At 43.0% G+C, this 21,275-nt stretch overlaps 1 protein-coding gene across 2 annotated transcripts; it reads right to left on the bottom strand.

The window, feature by feature from the left end:
• Positions 1-1,396: 1,396 nt before the first annotated feature.
• On the bottom strand, positions 1,397-21,212 carry abca5 (ATP-binding cassette, sub-family A (ABC1), member 5). Of its 2 annotated transcripts, none has more exons than XM_070851836.1 (38): positions 21,135-21,212; positions 19,900-20,066; positions 18,567-18,753; positions 18,263-18,436; positions 17,126-17,223; positions 16,762-16,988; positions 16,500-16,641; positions 15,820-16,008; positions 15,259-15,406; positions 14,957-15,134; positions 14,439-14,497; positions 13,621-13,907; positions 12,399-12,518; positions 12,114-12,252; positions 11,716-11,806; positions 11,340-11,479; positions 11,017-11,136; positions 10,680-10,881; positions 10,085-10,251; positions 9,590-9,717; positions 9,242-9,379; positions 9,033-9,146; positions 8,363-8,533; positions 7,528-7,641; positions 7,273-7,410; positions 6,725-6,793; positions 6,532-6,623; positions 5,883-6,006; positions 5,657-5,774; positions 5,459-5,550; positions 5,040-5,218; positions 4,682-4,757; positions 3,905-3,999; positions 3,163-3,282; positions 2,930-3,082; positions 2,496-2,575; positions 2,337-2,392; positions 1,397-2,148 (listed from the first exon to the last, which is right to left on the bottom strand). In XM_070851836.1, the coding sequence occupies exons 2-38, from the start codon at positions 20,020-20,022 to the stop codon at positions 2,008-2,010; spliced, it is 4,989 nt and encodes a 1,662-aa protein (XP_070707937.1). In that variant the 5' UTR covers positions 20,023-20,066; positions 21,135-21,212; the 3' UTR covers positions 1,397-2,007. The 2 variants fall into 2 exon arrangements, with proteins under 2 accessions (XP_070707937.1, XP_070707936.1); XM_070851835.1 differs by having other exon boundaries at positions 21,081-21,204.
• Between the last annotated feature and the right edge of the window lie 63 nt (positions 21,213-21,275).

The following is a 21,275-nucleotide window of genomic DNA, read 5'->3' as shown; positions in this document are numbered from 1 at the left end:
TATTCAAATAACTTTCAGCTTCAGCTCCACAGCTGCTCTATGACGAGTAAACATCCAAGAACTCCAGAGATGATAAACTGAGGTACAACAGAGCGAACGGAGGAACAAAACAAACACAACCGGCTGATGGTGTCATTAAATCCCGCCATAACAACCACGTCCTCTGTGAAGCTCATAACGCCGAGCTTTGAGGCCAGAGTTTGTGTTGCTGCTGCGCTGGGTCACATTAGATTGTCAGCCGTTCCTGTTATTTCGTCCACCCCCTTGTGCTTCTATACGGGTCACACCCTCAGGCGAAGGATCCACTGAGGAAGCTGCTCCGTTAGCATCTGTATATAAAAGGTCACCCTCCCAGGTCTACGTCTGGTCATCAACTACATAAAACACATCACATATTTCTCAAGTCAGTTCAAAAAAAGTGTTTTAAATTCCCTTTAACCGTATCTGCCTCTCACCTGAATGTCAAGAAAAACTTACAATTTATCGGTTTGCTGAAAGGTGTTGCAGCAACAACCCACCAGCTTGTACAAATACTAGATTATGCAGACAGAGCCGCAGCTACACACAGTACACACACACACAACACAATAAACACACGCGCGCACGCCCGACAGGCTAGATAAGAGTTAACAACACACAGCTGCGTGATTAAAAGTGGCACCAAAGTGAAACAGAGTCACTGCTGAGTTACAAACCCTCCTCTCACTGGAGGCCAAACATACATTCAAAATCTGTTTTCAAAAATCCTCCCGAAGCCGAGCAGAGAGAGAGAGAACGTTTCAGCGAGCCCCATCTGGATCGAAACACAACCTCAAGCGTCGCCTCTCCCTGATTATCGGCCCTGGCTAATGTCTGACGAGGGCAGTGTGCTACATGTACTGGCGTGCATATTCTACACTACATTCCCAAGCTATGGGTTCTAGTTCAAAGCTAAACCTGCAGAGAGGAAGGCCACGCAGACCGTCTGTCCACAGCCCCCATCCCCCACGTCCGTCTGCCACGTTTCAAAATAATCGACCTCTCTGCGAGCTTGCGTGCTGAAACAACTCAGTCCTGGAGAATGTAGACTTTAAATGTGGGTCTGGACGGGAAGATGTGCATGCTGGTGTAAAATGAGGAGAAGGGACTGTGGTCTTCATCCTCGGAGAACAAGAAAAGAAAAACAAAAACACTTGCTGTTTGTTAATAGGGGGGTTGTGAAGGTCTAAAGACTCTGAGCAGAGCTGCAGCATCTCTTCTCCAGTGTTTGAGCACGCAGGCCTTATGGACACTACCTCTTATCGATTAGGAACTATTATGCAAACTATTAATGCACATGCTACTGACACACACACACACACACACACACGCACACACAAAAAACACAAAAAGTACTTCTCAGTTTCGACGAGTGAGGAGGTGTGGTAGTGTGTGGTTCAGAGATGTGCGGCTTTGGTACGATCGTGGATGGATACCAGTTCTGGTAGTGTTTTAAAAAAAAAAATCTGTATCACGAACACGACAGACAAAAACATCTGAAGAGACGAGCAAACACACTCACTGTAACGCCTCCCTCAGAGGATGACGGATGGAAAGGATTACAAAGCATAAATATCATATATCATATATATATATAGAGATTTTTTTTCCTTTTACTAACTCCCTGTGAAGATAAAAAACACCGTTAGAAAGAGGAGTAGGTGTCGCATCAGTGTGTCGAGAAAGACTGCAGGCCCCTCGGTCAGTGCGATTAAGAAAACACAGAGCACCAGTGGACGAGGGTTACACACATGCACACCTCAGGCCCAGAGAAAGGGGCCACGGCGGCCCGGAGCCTGAACACACACACAGTCGGTCCCAGCGTATGCAAGCCCCCCCACGCAGGTCAGTCCTGTTCATTTAAGGGCGGTGGGCATCAGTTTGCGTGGAGCGGGTGAGTGCTGGCGTGAACACTCAGGCACTGAAGCCTGGTAGGTTGGGATCGGTCGGTCCTGGTCAGTCACCAGCCTGCTCCCTCGTCAGCGGATTTCAAAGCTGGTGCACGATGCTGTCTGTGTGGTTGACTGAAACGGGGCCGTCCTGGCGCAGACGCTGCCACTGGAAAGTGGTGCTGAGGGAGCCGACCTCGTCCTCCTCGTTCTCCTGCTCCTTGGCAAACTCCATAAACACCTGAGCACATTCAGATCAGTCAAAAACCCAAAGATCCTCCATTTCCAATGATCCAAAACAAAGAAAAGCAGAACACTGAAGCAGCTCAGCCACATTTCTTCTTCTAAATGATCATTAAGCAGACAAGACGAGACAGTTTCAGCACGAATGTGAGCTGTTTACTTCTAGTTCACTTTCTAACCACGTACCTGCTCTAAGGTCGACTGGGAGAAGTTGTATTCTTCAAAGTTGAAGGTTTGCTTGGCTGAACATAAACAGAGATTAAAGCAGATAAGATTGCAGTGAATGGGTCAGTAGATAAGATCCCAGATGGCTGTATGAGAAAAGAGAGATCAGCAGTGACTCACCACTCTCTAACTGAGAGAAAGACTTGGCCAGTGATTTGACATCTTCCATGGGGATCTTGTAAACCATCAGAGTAGCAAAGCTGCCACAGAGGAATCAGAATTAATGCGCATGTAATAGTGTGTATGTTGCATTACACATTTCTAATTAACATCTCTTAAAATCATGTGATTTGAAGTGTTGCTAATATCTATCATACTTCCATATGAAACAGGAATGTTCTGTAGCTGAACAGAAAGTTAAGGGACTGTTTTAATTTCACAAACTGTGTGTGTTGCACTCCTGCTAGCTTTACTTCCTCTTTCTGTTCTGGATTTTTTCTTTGGGAAGTAATGTCCTCAAAAGCTGGCAGAATATGTGACAGTAAGGTAACAGTGACCAAGCGTATGTAGTTGTGAATGTAAGTGAACGTATGAGTGCTGAAGCCGGGTCTCACCTCTCCTGTCGGGCAGCGTGGGGGAAGATTCGGAGGATCTCTTTGTGCAACAGCGCCACCTGCTGGAGCCCCGTCAGCTCCTCTCGGAGTTTTACCTCCAAACTGTAGCCTCGACCGTATTTCCCTTTTAAATGCTGGATGGAGCCAATACATCTGACAGAGGGAAGCAGACAGAGCAGTGAGTGATCCAGACATCCATCCTGTCAAAGTGCCACACGGCTGCGAGCACCAACCTCAGCTGGCCGGACACCATGATAGCTACGCGGTCGCACACGGCCTCTGCCTCTTCCATGTAGTGCGTGGTGAGGATGGCTCCACGCTGACGGTTCTTGAAAGCAGCACGTATAGCCCTCCTGCACAAAGGAGATACCAAGGTCAGAGGCTGGTTTTAAATTTGACAGAAAGACGGGTTAAGGAACGTTAAACAGCGAGGCCACGTGAAGACACAAGTCCTCCACAGTCGAGGGTCCTCGAGCAAAGTAATGGTTTCACTCTGTATCTGAATCTGTTCTGTGATCCTGGTTCTCACAAAGGAAAACTGATAGTAAGTAAATATTAAGTTAAAATGCTAAACTGAGTTACATTGTGATTTATTTTGTCTCGTCTGGAGAAGCTAGTAGTTTCTGTCAAAATGGGAAACTGACGGCACTTTTAGCAAAACTTGGCTCTAACGTTTGTTCTTTTTCACAAATCTTCACTGAACTGAATTATTTTATGTGTACTTTAGTTTTTATTGTTGGCTTTTCCTTTTTATTGAGTTTTAACTGCTGTTTTATAAGAGCTGATGAAACTGGAGATAAAGAACAAGATTGAAATATACTATATAATATATTAATTTTATTTAAATAAGACAAAATGTAATGTAACCCACAACCCCTTAAAGATAAGCTGTACAGTGCATGAATTAATGGAATGATGAATTGAACACATGTTAAGTCTAGAGTCCAGGAAAGAGGAGGACAGTTATGGTCTCACCACATGCGTTGTTTAGACTTGGGGTCCATCCCTGATGACGGCTCATCCAGTAAGACGATCTGAGGATTCCCGATCATACTCAACGCAAAGCACAACTGTGAACAAGCAGTTAACAGTCAAACAAAGCAGAATTAGTACATGAATTAAAAGTGTTTTCATCAGAAAAAGGGCAGAACTTTTATCAGGGTTCCCATTATGAGCCTAAAGTAAAACTCCTGGACCTATAAATGTCATGCAACTAAAAAACACAGCCAAAACCTTTTAACCCCACTTTCCATCAGGAAGCTCTGACTCTTTAATATTACTGTCTGCTTGTCCTTGTAATTATGTTTCATGTATTATGTCACCAGGCCAGAGGATAGCCGACTTTACAAAAATTACTATCGTACAAAAATACTGATTTGATGAGTGCATTTTTTTGTTTAAATAACTAGAAATTCCTCGACTTTCCCTGTCAGCAACAGACTCTCCTTAATGTCACGACTTTCCAGAAACTCCATAACTCACGGGAAGCCTGTTTTATTCATCATGACCCTATAAAATACTGATGATAAGACACACAACTCAAATTCAGCAAAAGAGAAATTGATTTTATTCTGAGAGTCTGAAGAGCTGCCTTTTAGTCATCCAGGCTGTAATAATGTTAATAATATAATGTTCATAACAGCAAAATGTCTCCAGCTCTCCAATCATAAATCTGTTGGATTCTTTTAAAAATGTGTTGACAGCTGAGTGAGTTCAGGCTTCTCGTAGTTAAAACGGTGAACGTGTTCTCACCTTCCTCTTGAGTCCCGCTGACAGCGTCTTGGCTTGTTTGTTCATGTGGTCCTTCAGCTCCAGAGCGTTCACCACACTGACAACAACAGTCAGAAACTTTTAGTTTACTAGTCATCACAAGAAAAACTGTATCACCAGAAGACCTTTTATTAATTGACAGACAACATGTAAACACACAACAACACAAGGGCTGTTGCGTAGCGTCATGTGTCTATTGGTTTATCTCTGTTTTGAGGAGGTGAAACAGTAAAACACTGATTAAATCCATCTCTTAGCTGAATATACATATAGTTTAAAAAATGTCATCTGCCACCGTTCACGAAGGTTAAAATGTCTGTAAGTGTGTGCTGACACTCACCGTTTGATGATACCTGGCACGTCCTGTCCCCTCAGGCCCTTGATGGCGGCGTAGATCTCCAGGTGCTCCTGCAGGGTGATCCTGGGCCAGAGAGGGTTCACCTGGGGACAGTAGCCCACATGTTCCAGGGGATTGTCTGGAACTGGATGATACTCAGTGCTATAGTCCCCCATCAGCACCTGAAGAAGAGAAGATTATCTGCATTCATTGGTTTTATGGTTTATTTATAGTAGATCTCCTCTGCTGCAATGGCTGTAATGTAATCCATAATGTTACTACTGCATCTCCATCTACTGCCCAAATATGTAAAAAATTTAAGTTGAAGATATTTCCAGATGAGAGCAACACTTCCTGAGTGAAAGTCTTAAATGGAGATCAGGAACTCGAGGAGAGAAGCTCCAGGATCATCTGTACTGTACCTGGCCTGCAGTGGGGTCAGTGTCCCCTGACAACATGTGCATGATGGTGCTCTTTCCTGCTCCGTTGGGACCCAACAGTCCAAGAACTTCACCTGAGGAAACAGCAGTTACGTTTTTCCTACATTAAGCTTCCTCATGGGTTGGAAAAGTAACAATCTGATAAACTGTAGTCCACTTGAAAAAAGAGAGTAAAGCTACCTTTGCGAACACAGAAAGAGATGTTCTTTGTGGCCACTTTCCTCGTCTTGTTCAGAGAAAAACCTTCTCTTCTGCCTTTGTGCTGCTTCCTCAGGTTACTCACAACCACCACTGGTTTCTAAATGGAGACGACACAGTGGAGGAACATGTGTTAACTTGTGTTCAGCAAATACAAAATTGAACAGCTCCTTATTTTCCTGTAGCAAAAGACAAGATATTGACTCACCTCTTCACAGGACTGGCACGTGAGGGCCTCCTTCACTCTGGCCTTCTCCATCTGGACATCCTCGTCCTCGTTCAGTCCTTCTTCTGGGTTCCTCTCCACTTTGGGCTTTGACTTTGATGAGATTCTGTGAAGGTTTTAAGAAAAACCTCAAGGTTGGCTCTTAGTCAAACTGTAATGAATATATTCAGCCATTTGTACTTCATGCTACATTGGTATTTTTGCTTAAAGCTAAATGTTTACATTCCCATTTCTCTAAAACTCTACTATAACAACTGCACCGCACATTATGTAATGCAATGAAGTCATCAGCTCATGACACAAGTGTCACCTTTCAACTGCAAGAAGAATGAAAGCTCTAGCTATTTCATATATTTAGATCTATTCTATCTATTAGGATCATGTAAACAATCCCCCACGGCCAGTTTGAGGCCGTCCGCAGAGCGTCTGTTTTCACAGGATCAAGTTGCAGTTCTGACAAATCTGGTTTTGTATCCAGATCTAAAATAACTGGACATGCCAAAGAAAATCTTCCACCATTAAAACATGAACTGGATCAAACATGAAGAGACTCATTTCAAAGAAAAACAAAAAAGAAAGAATGTCTGAGCCTCCAAGTAATCTGAGTTATGACCTGAAATCTAATAATCACCTGCAGAACTGATCGTTTTTCATTGTCCTCCCTCCGTAACGGATCTCCAGCCAACGAAGCAGGAAAAGCAAGAGGATGCACTGGAGATAGGGCTGAGCACAAAGGCACATACAGGATTATGGGTGAACACACACACACACACACACACACTTCTAGAGGCACTTTTTAAACATGTTTAAAACTAGATACATACAGCTACAACTGCAATCAGCAGGTTTTTCCACAGGAAGTTCTCCTCGTATAGAGATGGGAGGAAGGTTGCCTGTAGACGAGACAAAAATGAAGTGAGTCCTGAAATTGTAAACTACAAAAGGCTGAAAGAGAATTAAAGCTGACGCAGAACTGTTGGTGAGCCGGTGTCGATTCTCAGTGGGTTCATCACTACCAGCAACTTCATTAAAGCATGAAACTATTTTCCATCAAAATGTACACTGACTTGTATCAGAGAGACTGTTCCCTCTTTCCAAAACATTTTTCTTGCACTATGTAACCGGTACAATCTCCAGCAAGACATGTGTGATCCTTTACGGCACCATGTCACACACCAGCTGCTATTGGTCTGTGGGTCTAACTGGGGGCAGATGTGTTCAACTTTTCTTTGCTCTCCTGTACTTGTGTCCAAGCCTCTCATCAGAATAGTGCGTGACGCTTTGCTGCTGAGATACCAGCAGAGGCCGCTGCTCATTAACAGTTAAATAATCCTGCCTTAAAGAGACCTGGTTGCTGTGGTTGAGCTCCTACCTTGGTGATGCAGTTGAGGCAGCCCATGAGAGGATACAGAGGGTTGAAGAAACACAAGGCATTGTGCAGGTTTCTGGTCAGTCCAGGGTTGTCGTTGACAAACGACAACTGAACCAGTGAGGCTGACACCACACACACCTGAGGCACAAGTCACTCAGCTAGTAAACAAAACCTCATCATGTCAATTAAATAATGAACACCATCCAAAAGTAGAATTACATTATTGATATTAATTTATACAAAAGACTGTCTCACCATCATGGAGATGACGGAAAAAAAATCCCTGTTGCTCTGGACTCGAGCGAAGCCGAAAGAAAACACATACGTGAAGAGGATCATGGCTGGACCGAAGCCGACAGTGCACAGGACCTAAGAGAGGAGAGAGGAGAGGTCATGAAAAGTAACTCAATGGTAACGTTTAATTTTTCATGATTATCAGCAATATTTATTGCATCATGTATTACATATTTCATTTGAGAATGTTTTTGTTTCTAATAGATCGCCTCAGCTAGCAGCTGCAAAACAGGCTGCAGTGTCTGCACCATACTACATTGACAAAAACAGCAATTTCACCTTGCAAAACACAGTTGCTGGTCTACCACAGCCAAGATCTGTTCGTTGGTTTGTGTTATCGTGTGCGACACAAATATTGTATTGGATTTGAACTAACCCTTTAATATTACAATATTTATGAACAAACTAACCGATCGTGTGACAGAGTTAGACCAGCAACTCCTGTGGTCTGCATGGTAAAACTACAGTTTTTTTAAATGGAGTCTGGTGGCTTTGAAGAGAGTGATATAACGGCTGTCTCTGGTTTAACAAAAGGGATTTTACAAGTCTGTCTGTACGCAGCCTTTGTGTAATGTTGTAAAAAATTAATCTGAGCATGTCAGTGGTAAAAACAAGCACTTTTAGTGGATGTACTTTCATGAGTTGAACTTTCACCCATTGTAGTACATTTGAAGCTGTTGGCTGAGGCGCTCTATCGGTAAACTTGCAGACTGTTCCGCATGTGTTAAGGTATCTGTGGGTGTTTGGAGGAGGAGTGGTACATATAAATAATCTTGTGTAAAACTAGAGTACAGACCACAGCGGTGAGGTTGCTGGAGGTGAGCAGGTTTCCAGTGTGGAAGGAGAAGAGGATAATGGTCATGCTGGAGAGGATGAGGTAGTAGAAGGGGATGTCCACAGCTGCCTGGCCACACCAGTAGGCCGACGGTACCAGACCAGAGATACGGAGAGTAGAGCGGCACTTGATCTGAGTGAGAAAAAAAACAGGCAAATGTTCAAGTCAATACAGATGAAAACTAATATATCTGACATCTAGTGTACTATTAAAATGTTCTCTAATCAAGATAGTGAGTCTCTGGGAAACAAAGCAGTAATGGGAAACTGCAGATGAAATAAATTGCAGACTTTGTGAGACAAATGCCTTGCTGGACAGATGAAACGATCATAGATATCATAATTAGAGCTGCCAAAGATTAGCCAATTCATCGATCAGCTGTCAACTATCAAATTAAACTGCAAAATCTGTCCAAAATCTCAGATTTCAGCTTCTTAAATTTGATTATTTTCTGTTTTCTTTATTTCTCTATGATGGTTGACAGAATTATTTTGGGTTGTGTGGGCTTTGGGAAACAGTGATCAACATTTTTGACCATTTTCTGGACTAAACTGGACTCTAATCAATTAATCAATAATTAAAAATAACTTAGTTGCAGCCCTAATTATAATCACTGGAGGTATGTGATTACCTCTCGGTCACGTGTGTGGTCCATTGCGAAATATGCAGGCATTCCAGCTGCCAGCATTCCCAGTATGATGGCCTCTATGTACACCAGAGCGTAGGATGTAGCGTCTGGGATTTGCTGAGGGATGTCACAATGGAAACATTAAACATCTTTAAAAAGTCACAGGGACACAGGATAATAATAAGACCTGTGTCATCTGACTCCAAACTCACATAATCAAACGGTTTGGTCCAGGTCCGGATCTGTCCAGTACCGTTCAGACCTCTTAGAAGGGCGTTGCTTAGTATATTGACAGCCATGGGCAAGGAGTGAACTGTGGTGCTGTTGAACGCAACACTGTACCTGAAACCCTGTTAACAGACAGAGAGGAGTGTTAAAGGGTGATCTAAATATAAGGCTCTCAGATAGAGCACCCTTCATCTGGACCACTACGACCACACTAACTGTAGGTGGATGTGCCGCAGGAGAGCCGAGCCCACATCTGATGCTTTATCTCCTCTTTCAACAAATATCTGGTATCAAAAAAAACATAAATTCAATCTGTCCAAGATTAAAGTGACCTTGCTAGATCCGGTTACGTTGATGGCAGCGCTGTGGGGAGCTGCCGCCATGTAGTCGCTGTGCTTCATCATATCCACTTTGATGTCCTGAGACGCCAGATTGTGGACGAAGTCAGAAATATCAGAGCCTGCAAACACAAGAGCAAAAACACTGCTAGCCCATGTGCAAGAAAACTGCTTTGTAAGGAGTTCAACCTGGAGGATGCAGTGATAGTAAAGGAATATTTATCATCGAGGTCGGTTAGAATTGTGCCCGTGGGACAATTGTTATTGATTACTGTGTAATTTGCTGTAAACAGCTGTATAGCAGTCAGTATCCCATCACAATATTTACAGCATGCAGCACTTTCTGACAGAAAGGTGATCTGAAGTCTCACTGAGAGGACATATCGTAGTCAAAAAGCCTTCAAAATAAAAGTTTTACAGTAGGTTTCACTTTCACAGCTGACATCCTGATGTAAAACCATCAAATTAGAAAATCTCTAGCAGGCTCACCTGAGGAGTTCTGAACCAGGAGGCTGGTGGCGTATCTCCGTGGCGCCTGGTTCCTTTTAAGAAGGTAAATGGGCAGAAATTGACGGTCTGGGGAGTGAATCTGGATGTTTCCTGTAGCCAGAGATAGGACGAGCACGGCAGCAACAAAGACCAGGAACAAGGCCAGACTGCAAGAGAGAAAACACAGAGGTCCTTTGATCAGATGCCTTCATCTGCTAGAAGGAAAATGTATACTAATGCAATTAATAGAAAGACCAAAGTATATTTGCATATAATGAAAGTCAGGGATGCACTGTGGCTGGAAGTACATTGTTGTTAGTTAAAGGATAAGTTTGGTATTTTTAAGCCTGGGTTTATTTTAATTTTACATATTTTGGGTTTGAAATGAGTGGTTTAGGAGTTGGTTGAGTAGATCGCCTTGGCTGGCAGTCACAGCCGGGCTGCAATGGCTGTAATTTAATCCGCATTTCTCAAAATACAGCCACTAAAAAAGCTTGTTTTAGCCACTGACAGGCTCAGATTGTTATTCTAAGTGTCTGACAACATTACGGAAAGGATCCCTACAGAAGTGTCTTAAGTGTCTCTAAACACTCACGTGTAAACGAAGGCCTTCCTCTCTCTGCGCATGTTGAGCATGTGCAGCCAGGCCACAGTGCTGAACTGCTGCCGCCACAGAGCGTGACCCGTAACAACGTCTGACTTGCTGTCTGAGAAGGTCAGCAGTCGCTGGTCTGTATCATCCAGAGAGGCGTTGTCACATTCATCCTCCGCCTGCTCCCGATTAAACACGCTATAGTCTGAACACATTAAACAAACAGAGGGAGAAATACTCATTTAGACAAAGTCATTAGTCATTAATTAGGGAGTAGTTTGGGCGTTTTTTGTTTTTTTTAATGCACTAACATGCACTGCTGCTTTGGTCCCACACTCACCAGCTTGGTCCACTTCAGCCTCTGCCTCCAAACGAAGGAAAACATCCTCCAGTGTTGTCATGGAAACCCCATAGTTGATAATTCCCAGATTTGGCTGACAGTCAAGCTCGGAGAACAAGCCTATGAAAGGCAAATTAATCAGCATTTGCTGCAGTTACAGTAGAAGCCGAGTCGCTAATGAGCTGCCATAGTTTTTTAGCATTTGTCTGCTAATGGATTATTGAACACGTGGCTGTAAAGATGAGAACTAGGACCAATGGTGATTTAAACCATTTAGAAAAAACAATTTTAACCCTGGTAATATCTAGATATTGTAATCTCACCTGAGAATGTGTCCATGCTCTCAAAAGGCAGAGTGAATGTCAGCTCTGCCTCGTGCTGACGAGACAACTTTGCCTTGGGAACATGCTGCTTGACCAATGACGTGATGTGTTCAGCTTCACATCTCTCATTGATAGACATCCTGCAAGGGAGGAAAAGTTTAATAAAGACCTGTGACCCAGATGTGGTTAAGACACAGGTTGTTAGACAACACAACATAAATAAGTACATTTTTACATTTTTAGAATGGTTCACCAATGGGCCACTAAGATTTTTAAATGTCTAAAGATGGGCTACGGCCTTGTGACTTATGATCATGTAGCAATTTGCTTGAAAGTTGAAACATTAAACTATATCAGCGAAATTGAATCTACTCACCTGAGATGATATCCAACACCACACTTGATTTTCAGGTACAAGGAAGAGCCAACACACTTCAGCTGTCCTTGAGAGATCACAGCTTTGCGATCTGAAAAAGCAAAACAACAACAACAAAAAAAAAAAAGTAGTAATTAAGTTTCTTTCCATGTTTAACAATAACAGATAAAGCAAAGATTCTGGCTAGAAACTATGTCATGACAACTATCTGAGCAAACAGTCAATTTCCTTGGATGCTGATATGAATGACACCAAGTTTAAGATTGCGGCAAACATTTTTTTTATTAATACAAAACTGGGTGAAGTTGCCACTTTAAAAATGAACACAAGCTGCTTATTCTGTCTCATCTGCCTACTGGTTTTAGTGCAGTGTGTGATGTGTAACAGAGAGCTCAAACCAGCAAGAATGTCAGCCTCGTCCATGTAGTGCGTGCTGAGGACAGTGACTCTGCCGGCTCGGCGGCTCTTCAGCAGCGACCACACCTGGTGTCTGGAGCAGGGGTCCATGCCCGCTGTGGGCTCATCCAAGAGCAGGATCTGACGGGAACAAACAAGCTGATGTTATCCTGCTGGAAATGCTAGCAGAGTTACTGATACTCTAGCATTTCAACAGACTTTACAAAAACAGACTTCAAGTAAACGATAAACGGTTGAAGCACTTGTCCATTTCAAGTTCCGGGTACCTTAGGATCGCCGAGAATGGCGATGCCCACAGAGAGCTTCCTCTTTTGGCCTCCACTCAGATTCTTGGCCTGAGCGGTCATGATCTTCTCCAAGTCCAGATCCTTCAGCACTTTGGTCACCTGTTAGAGAGAAGCAAAATCACACCCAGGTATGAGGACACAATGAGGTGTTGTAAAGAGTTTAGAGTCCCACTGAATCAAATTAACTAAAGACACCAGGGCAGTGGTCCCCCCATCAGACAGACCTGCAGAGGTTACTCCAGTCACCTACAGCTCGAGTACATAAAGCTGTTGTGCAATGACACGTGTCTGTGCATGTACAAGCCAGTAGTAAAACAGGATGTGTGATTTGGTTACAGCTCTAGATTATGACATATATCTGGTAACTACAGCTTGCTCTAAATTCTGAGGTATTAATTTAATAAGGCTGAAATGTACTGTACTCCCCTAGTGGGAGAGAGATAACCCAATAATGGGTCACATCTCTCGCCCATGTCAAGGAGCTGTCTCTCTCCCTCTTCCTCTCCTTGCAGTTTTCATGCCTGTTGCTGTTGCTGATTGTTTCAAATTAATGCACAAAACATAATTGCACATCATTTCATATGACATCATTATATAGACTCAGTTTCTCTCAGCTCTGTGAGCTCTGACTGATTTCCAGCATTTACTCCGGGATGGTTTAAATTGTATGGTTGGTGGTGAAAAAATAAATAAAAAAACCTGTCACTTTCTCAATAAACAGTCCCTCTACTCAATCTCACACTTCCTTTCTCAATAAACCATCAAGTATTAGGAAAAATTCAGATCGATAACTCAAGATGATTCATGTTCATGCATTCAAGTATTATTACACAAAAGGTTTTACAAAAATATGCCAAAAACAAAAAGGTGCTTCCAATAAAATGAAGTAATGAATAGTTGTGCTGCTTAGATTACAGATAGAGGAGAAAAAGAATGGAATGTTTGGATTCTTTCCCAAAAGTTGCTGAACGCATTATTTTTATTGTCAGCGGATGATTGGGCTTTTATAATGTCCTGAAATCTCCTGCCACGTCCTGACAGGAATGTCATATTATGTAATGTTTCTAGTCTGCCTCGTCTTGATGTTGTGCACTGAACTTGTATATGATGCTTGATGCAAAATGTAAAAGCAACAAATCAATTGGTACCAGACAACTTCTACTTATCTGACCTTAAACCTGTGCTCGGATCAGCACATTACCTCAGCATTGATGTCCGCCGGTGGGATCCCTTTGATGGCTGCAAATATCCTCAGGTGCTCCTCCACAGTGAGCACATCAAAGATGATGTTGAACTGAGGGCAAATTCCCACCAGCTGCTTCATTTCTGACGCATCTGCAATCTCCGCTACAGGCGAGCCGTAGATGGTGGCTGAGCCGTTAGTGGGCGGGCAGATACCACACAGGATGTTCATGAGAGTGGACTTTCCAGCCCCGCTGTGCCCCAGCAGAGCCGTGATCTGGCCCTCATAGATGTCAAATGTCAAACCTGGGGAGGGGTTGTAAGGGAGGAGAAGCACGGCATCGTGAAAATCTATCAGAAAATGCACATTTACATAGAACAGGCACACACAGTAGGACTGGACAATATTATTTTTTCCGTGGTGACATTTTAATGTAGGTATGCACAACAGAGAGAAAGGTAAATGATGTCTTATCATGGGACAGAACAACTTTACTCTTGTAATGCAAAATAAAATCTTCCTCCTCTCTATTCCCACTTTACTCCTAATACTTTCTATGATAAAATCACAATTTGTTTCCCAGCTTCTGCACTAATGTTCTGCCTGTACTGTAAATAACCAATTATTCTCAGTGCAGACAGATTTTTTTTAACACATACCACAAAGGTATACTTTTTCTTGGTTAGATTTTTTTAATTTCTCTCTAAATGCAGTAACAGGACATGCTGTGAAGTCAAGCTGATTGACACTTATACTTGAGTGCTTTTACAGTTTCTGCAATTTGAGAAGCGTTTGACCTTAAAAGAACCAATCAAGTCAAAGTGCTCATGACTCACCTCTCAGAGCCTCCACCACATTGTCCTTCTCTTTGTACACTTTCTGGATGTTATTGATTCTGCCGGAGGAGGAGCAACGAAAAAAAAAAAGAAAAAACAGAAAGGAGAGAAGTGTAAACACAGAAGCAGTGTCACAGCGAGGAGCAGCTCTCAGATTACAGGCTGGTCGCAAACGCTCTCCTCAGCCGGGACAAACGGTGAGCGGTGTTTGGCACCGAACCAAGAACAGAGCCAGAATGCATTTTTAACTGAACCTGACACCAACTTCTAGTGGAAACCCTTAAAGCTTTCATTTCTTTCCTTGGGCTTCAAAGGGCTCATCCTCTGAATGGATAATTTAGATACTGATATTTTGTGCATGGTATGCTAAAACTGTAATCAAATTTGAATGAAACACCTTGTTTTTTTTTAAGAAACTGCAACCTATCCAGCAATGCAACTAGCTGTACTTCCAAGACGGATTTACAAAACAGAAATTTGCATTCGACTGACATTCTCAAGCATGTTTAGACTTTTACCGGATGGCTTCTTTTCCTCTGAATTCAGGTGAAACTGGTTCGACACACTCGTCCGCACCAGGAGCGCCCTTCACCTCTGCGTCATACACTGAGCTCACTTCAACATAGCGCTTTCTGCGTTTGGACCAATATGACGGCTTCAGGAAGTACACCAAGGACCTCCTCATTCCAAACTCACCTGTATCGGAGGAAAAAAGCAATTACACATAATAATAATAATCCTCAAACATTGACACTGACTTACAGTATTTAAGAAGACTTAATCATATTAACGTGCACGGGGTGTGTGTGTGTGTACTTACCAGGCAGAACCTGGTCCAGGTAGACCGCCAACAGAAGGTAGAGGATGCAGTCCAAAACCAGCATGAGCAGGGGAACGTAAAGAGGATGAGGGCCATTGGCCAGAGAGGAGAACACGGCACCATCTCCCTGGGCCTCCAGGTAAACCACCTAGCATATATATGAACACACACAACTACAGATCAATTCCTGATAGCTGCAGTTATTACTATGCACAACTTTTCCATACTGTCATGGCCCCTAGTGGATTATTCTTTATGTTTACGCAAACAGACATGTGTAATATCAAAATCAGAAGTAACTGTGGTCACATGTATGCTAATGTTGGTTAGCATGGATGCTGGTGAAGGCAGAGCGTCACAGGAGGGGAATAGTACCAACAGTTCGAACAGTAATGTTGGAGAAATGTCTTGGCTAATTAGAGGATTGTATCGTGTTGGAGTCTCTCTCCATCTACAGGAGTTTGTGTTCACATATAAGTAAGAATTTCCTTATCAAAGTCACGTGACATATTCTCCCCGATGACCATTTGAATTTATTGAAGTGATAGGTGTATTTATTACCTGTGCAATCCCAATTGAGAAGGCGCTGGGGGAGAGCAGGCAGAGAAGCCAGACCAGCGGCTGTGGAAAGTCCCTCATCAGCACTGTGAACAGCGAAAGGCAGCCGAACACCACCGTGAGCATGGAGCCAACCGTGCTGGCAAACTTGGGCTTCTTAAATAACGGAGTCAGCATGAAGGAGAAAAAGATCTGTGAGATGATACAGACAGAAGAGTGAAAGAGAGAAAGGAGGGAGGGAAAAGAATCAGTATTTCATGACTCCTGCCATCAATGCTGCACTGACAGATCAAACTAATCACCTTCAAAAGATAACAATTACAATTACAGAGGATGTTATGCTTGTAATGCGACTGATAATCACATGTCTCCTTCCTTTTCCTACATTTTAAAAACACACAGTGGAAGTGGATGCACTGTGAAGTCGAACAGGTACATGTTTCCTGAAAAGGTATATTTTTCAAAAGCCATTTTTCCCGGCTGTGAACATCAAGAACAAATAAAAATCCATTCACCCTCAGACAGACAGAAATATATATGTCAAAACCTGCACAAATCAAAACTATCTGCATGGCGAGACACAACAAGGAGTAAATTAGAATATATTCATGTAATTTGGGGTGAAGTGAGCCTTTAAACAAAGTAATACATCTGCTTTCCCCTTGCATTAAAGCTCCACTCACTGATGATATTCCATAAAGGAAGATGAGCAGGAAGATGACGAAGAAGTCACTGTTGGGGAACAACGCCGTGTACGTTGCGATGATGGACATCAGGATAGACATGGTGGTCACCAGAGCGGCGTACAGGAGGCCCCACGACAACCTGTTACACAACGCGAAGCATTTACACGATCACATGCAAACAGGGAGCAGGATCTGACTGATCATTTTAATACAAACTAAACTTAAACAAGTGGCTGACGCGCCCTCGTTTCTTCCTCACCAGAAGGAGGTGTCGTAGAGCCCCATCATGGTCATGGTGTCTTTGAGGCGGTGTTCCTTTTCAGCTGCCACATTGACGATGAGGAAGGTGACAAACGGTGTGAAGGCCAGGACCAGGTAGATTGAGATGAGGGCATGGGGGAATTTCTGCACCTCCACAGAGCCTGGCTGACCCATCATTACTACCTTCAGGTTCATCTCACTCCGCACTGACCGCTTTGTCTGCATCTGTACGACAACATGGACTATCAGCAAGGACTGCTTACAATAATAATAATAATAATATGAAATTCACTGGGGAGGGAAAAATTCTTAGTAGCATCTTCACACTGGAGAACGTGGTGCCGAGCTCTGGCTCGTCTCACCTGGATGATGGCTGCATCGATCAGAGACTGGAGGCGGATGAAGCCGGAGTACCAGTAATTAGCTGCTCTGCAGTTCACCGAGCTGGTAAAACAGTTGGCTGGAGGAGAACAAGCACAACGACAACAACATTAAGTGTGTGAATGCAAGATATAGATGACAAACACTTTATATTTCATCTCTGGGTTGGTGATAATCTTGCCTGACTTTTCAGATTTCATCTAAAAAAAAGAGGTTTCTCTATATTTTGTTGCGTTCTGTTTCACGCTGGCACAGAATTCAACACACACCCAACCTCAAACTCAGTGACACCTGATTTGCTCATTACTCCTTACACATTCTGTCAGGAGAGATTAGTATCAGTGAAAGGCAGCAGCCGGGATTTTCCACCGATTAACAACAATGAGTTTTCAGTCTGGACTCTGGATTAGTCACTTAAGAACCTTCATAGTTCTTGACTTGGAGCCTATCCAGCGCCGTCATGGTTGTACTCTCATGTTTGTGTTGTTGAAAGATGAAAATCTAACCCAGCATGAGGTTGCAAACACTGTGGAGCTGTTTTCCCCCTTTCAGTCAGCAGCGATCAATACCGCTTCTACAAAGTGTGCGATTCTCTGAAGCCTCGGTTTCAAAAAAGGCACCTCTATTTTGGTTACTGGGGGGAGAGTTTGACCACTGAAAGACAGCTGGATGGTTTCAGTTTCTTATTCTTATTCAAAATGAAGCCAAATGAACAGTGTAGGGTTTTTCCATGGGCCCAGGTTAGTCTGCTTTGGCAATGTCATGACAAGCTAAGCCAACAATATATTCATTTCCATTACAAGCCACTCTACTGCGGACCTAAACGGGCCCAACGTCCGTTTAGTAAATCCAAGTTTATTGATTTAAACTGAAATAAAATATCACTATATATATACATTTCCATTAATATGAAAATCTGAACTCAACTGACATTTAAGGAGAGGTTTAAGTTTAATCTTCATCATTTCAGCCAGTTTTAAAATTTGGTGCAATATAATTAAATTTAAGTTAAACCATGATTTAACCGGGTTAATGCTTGTTGGTCCTGCCCAACCTTACTGTGGTTTGTGCACATCACCAAAAAAGATTCAAGGAAGTCCTGTCAGACTTTACTTTACCGATAGATTCTGTGTAATCACTGGGCAGGGGCAGCTGGTTGTATGGGAAGCGCAGTCTGTACGATGTAGCGGAGTTGTCCATGAACACAACACCGACATAGCTGGAGGGCTCATACAGGCTGGCGTTCTCCAGGTCCTCCTCACTGGCAAACATCTCCAGACGATCCTGCATGTCTGAAAACACAAAGAGAAGGAAAACAGTGTCATAAACCAAGCATATTTGGCACCCCATGACCTTCTAGTTTCCCCCTGTCTCATACTGTAAGAATGAATTCAAAGGATGAAATGCTTCTAGGGCACTCACGCATCTCCTGGGCCACCTCTTCCATGATGTGGTTGGTGACGTTAGTGATCGGCGTGTAGCCCAGGCCCTTGAAGAAGTGGTCGTCTCGCTCCAGCTCCATAGTGCTGATGCCTCCATAATAAACGTGAGGATTCAGGGTGCTGATGAGTATCAGGAGACTCAACAGCAGCAGAGGTAGGATCAGTTCCTGCAAAGACAGACGCATAAAGGAAACCTCAGAGGTTAAACCAAACTCTAGCATAACTGAAAAACATCCTCAACCTACCACTTTATTTATTTTTTATGACGAATAACAGGAGCCTTTCTTTCTCTCCTCCAATCCATAAAGAACATGTCATAGCTTGACCTTGAGCAACACAGTAAACTGAGACAATAAATCAGGCGCAGAGCCACTGGCTTGTCAAAAGCTGGTTTCAGATCTTGTCTGGTTTTAAAACAGCTTGAGACCGAGAAATGCTGCCGGGTTCGATCAGGCGATTTGGTTCACCTGGATTATGTGTGTCCACAAGTACAATCTCACTTAGCAAACACATTGTCCTTCCAAGCATCATGGATTTTCGGTGCAAACCAACAATGCTGGGTTCTGTCTTCCCGTTCCCACAGAAAACTGCATAGAAGGATTAGCTTGGTTTCTGGTAACTCAGGATAAATGTTTATCCTGACCCTAAGCAGCCACTGATAAATAGCTGGCCACTCTGCGGTAACAAGCATTATTATTCACACTGCAGCTTGAGAGGGCCCTAGACCGTGCTAACTGCTGTTCAGGAAGCTGCAGGAGGTCTCTTGGTGCTAAAAAGTTGATACACAGAGACATTAAAAATGTATTAGTGCAACTTAAAGCCGAATGAAAAATGTATGAAGAAAGTGAAAGGGGGAGGAGGCACACACCATCTTGTTTATTTAATTCCAAAATCAAAATTTACTCGTATGTTACCAAGGACAAAAAAACTTATTCAGTTGTCAGAGATAAACTACTCTAACTGTGAGGAGTAAAACTGTTTACAGACGTATATGTAACAAAGAACTGTTTGAATATACAGTATATAAATGAAAGTAGTCAAGTAAAATTTACAATGTAAATCTACATTAGTTTCTCCTTACAGCTGCACAGGCTGTTTTATCCACACACTACAAGCCTTGTTCCCTCTACAGTTACTTTGCACACTGTATGTTATTGCACCAGATTTAAAAAAATGTTTTGTCTTTGCTGTTTGACAAGTTGTGGGACATGCAGACAAACACAACAACAGAACAGCAAGCATGAGCTGCATTACACAGCAGAACTATCCTCCGCCATAAACAGATTCACATCCGCCCACTAAAAACTACACACCTGAAGACTCTGTTGCTTGGTCCTCCATTTGATGAGCAGATTCTTGTACAGGAGACTTCTTGTTTGGTGCCAGACTCCAGCATCTCTTCTATACAGGGGCTGCATACTTCCAGCATGCCTCATCTGGATGACGTGTGGACGACTTGTCTCCCTAATGCTGGCCTCAGCTGCAGAAACAGAAAGCCAGAGGGAATTAAAAACGTCCTCGGACATTATTAGCATATGCATTAGCAATTAATCTGCATCTTTACTGAACAAAATAACAAAAACAAAAGCTGACTGACTGCTTATATAAATATAACTGTTTGGCTGTAGTAAATCCTAATGGCAATCTTTCACAATTTTTGGACTTTTTATAGACAAATAATTGATGAAAAGAATTCTAAAGTGCATCTTGATATAAATATGTAGCTCGAGAAGTATAATTCATAGAATAAGCTACAAATTCACACTCTTGCCATCATTGATGGACCAAATGAGATAAACCAGCCGGTGTTCTCTGTAATGTGGACTTCAAAGTAAAAGCCGAGCACAGTGTACCTTTACCCTTGCAAAGACCCCCTTTGATCAGTTGGATGTTAGAAAGCGTGCATTGAATTTAGTGTGATTACCTAATAAAGCACGAAACATCAGCTTCAAAACTATTCAGATACATTCAGAAATGCACCAAGCTAACTTATTGCTTTTCCTATTATCCCGGTGAGGCGTTCACTGCCCCAGAGCAGCTCACACTGATCTGATGTTGTGCCTCACTGGCTGATCCACAGAAGTAACCATGTTGACAACTACATTACCACCAAGTCCGTAAAGTGGCTGTTGGCAAACCGTTAAGTGACACCTTGCGCACCTGTGCCATGAATAGCTAGCTAACGTTAGCTAATGCTAACCTGCTGTGCGGTATGTTGACGAGGCTGATACTTCAGTAAGCTAATTGTCTGTTTGGATTCATGAAGCGCCGTCTTCACCTCTGAGGTCCTCTGCTGACTGATAATTAGAGGAAGTGGAGCTAGCTATAAAGGCAAGGCTGCGCTCAAACATTAACGTCCAGAAATGTGGAGACGTTTGTATCTTCTGAGCTAACGCGCTGGAGGGAAACAAGCTAGCAAGCCACAGCAACACAGCCGCCACCATGAGGAAAACATGCATATGCGCCGTGAAAAGCAAGCATTTAACATACTCACGTATGAAATACATTAAGGCATATCCTTTCGCAATGTGTAATTTAACAGCCTTACATTACAGATGTTGTTTCATGTCAGCAAAACCTTCTAAGCCAACGAGCTCCTCGTTTCTTACGTCGCTACTTCCTCCTGTCAAACACAGAACAGCCCACAGTGTGACGTTCACCAATCAGATCAGGGCTCCGTGTGACTGAC

This window comes from Pempheris klunzingeri, chromosome 20 (genome assembly GCF_042242105.1).
Source record: "Pempheris klunzingeri isolate RE-2024b chromosome 20, fPemKlu1.hap1, whole genome shotgun sequence".
In the NCBI taxonomy this organism is placed as follows: Eukaryota; Metazoa; Chordata; class Actinopteri; order Acropomatiformes; family Pempheridae; genus Pempheris; species Pempheris klunzingeri.
This window is presented reverse-complemented; position numbering and strand designations above follow the sequence as displayed.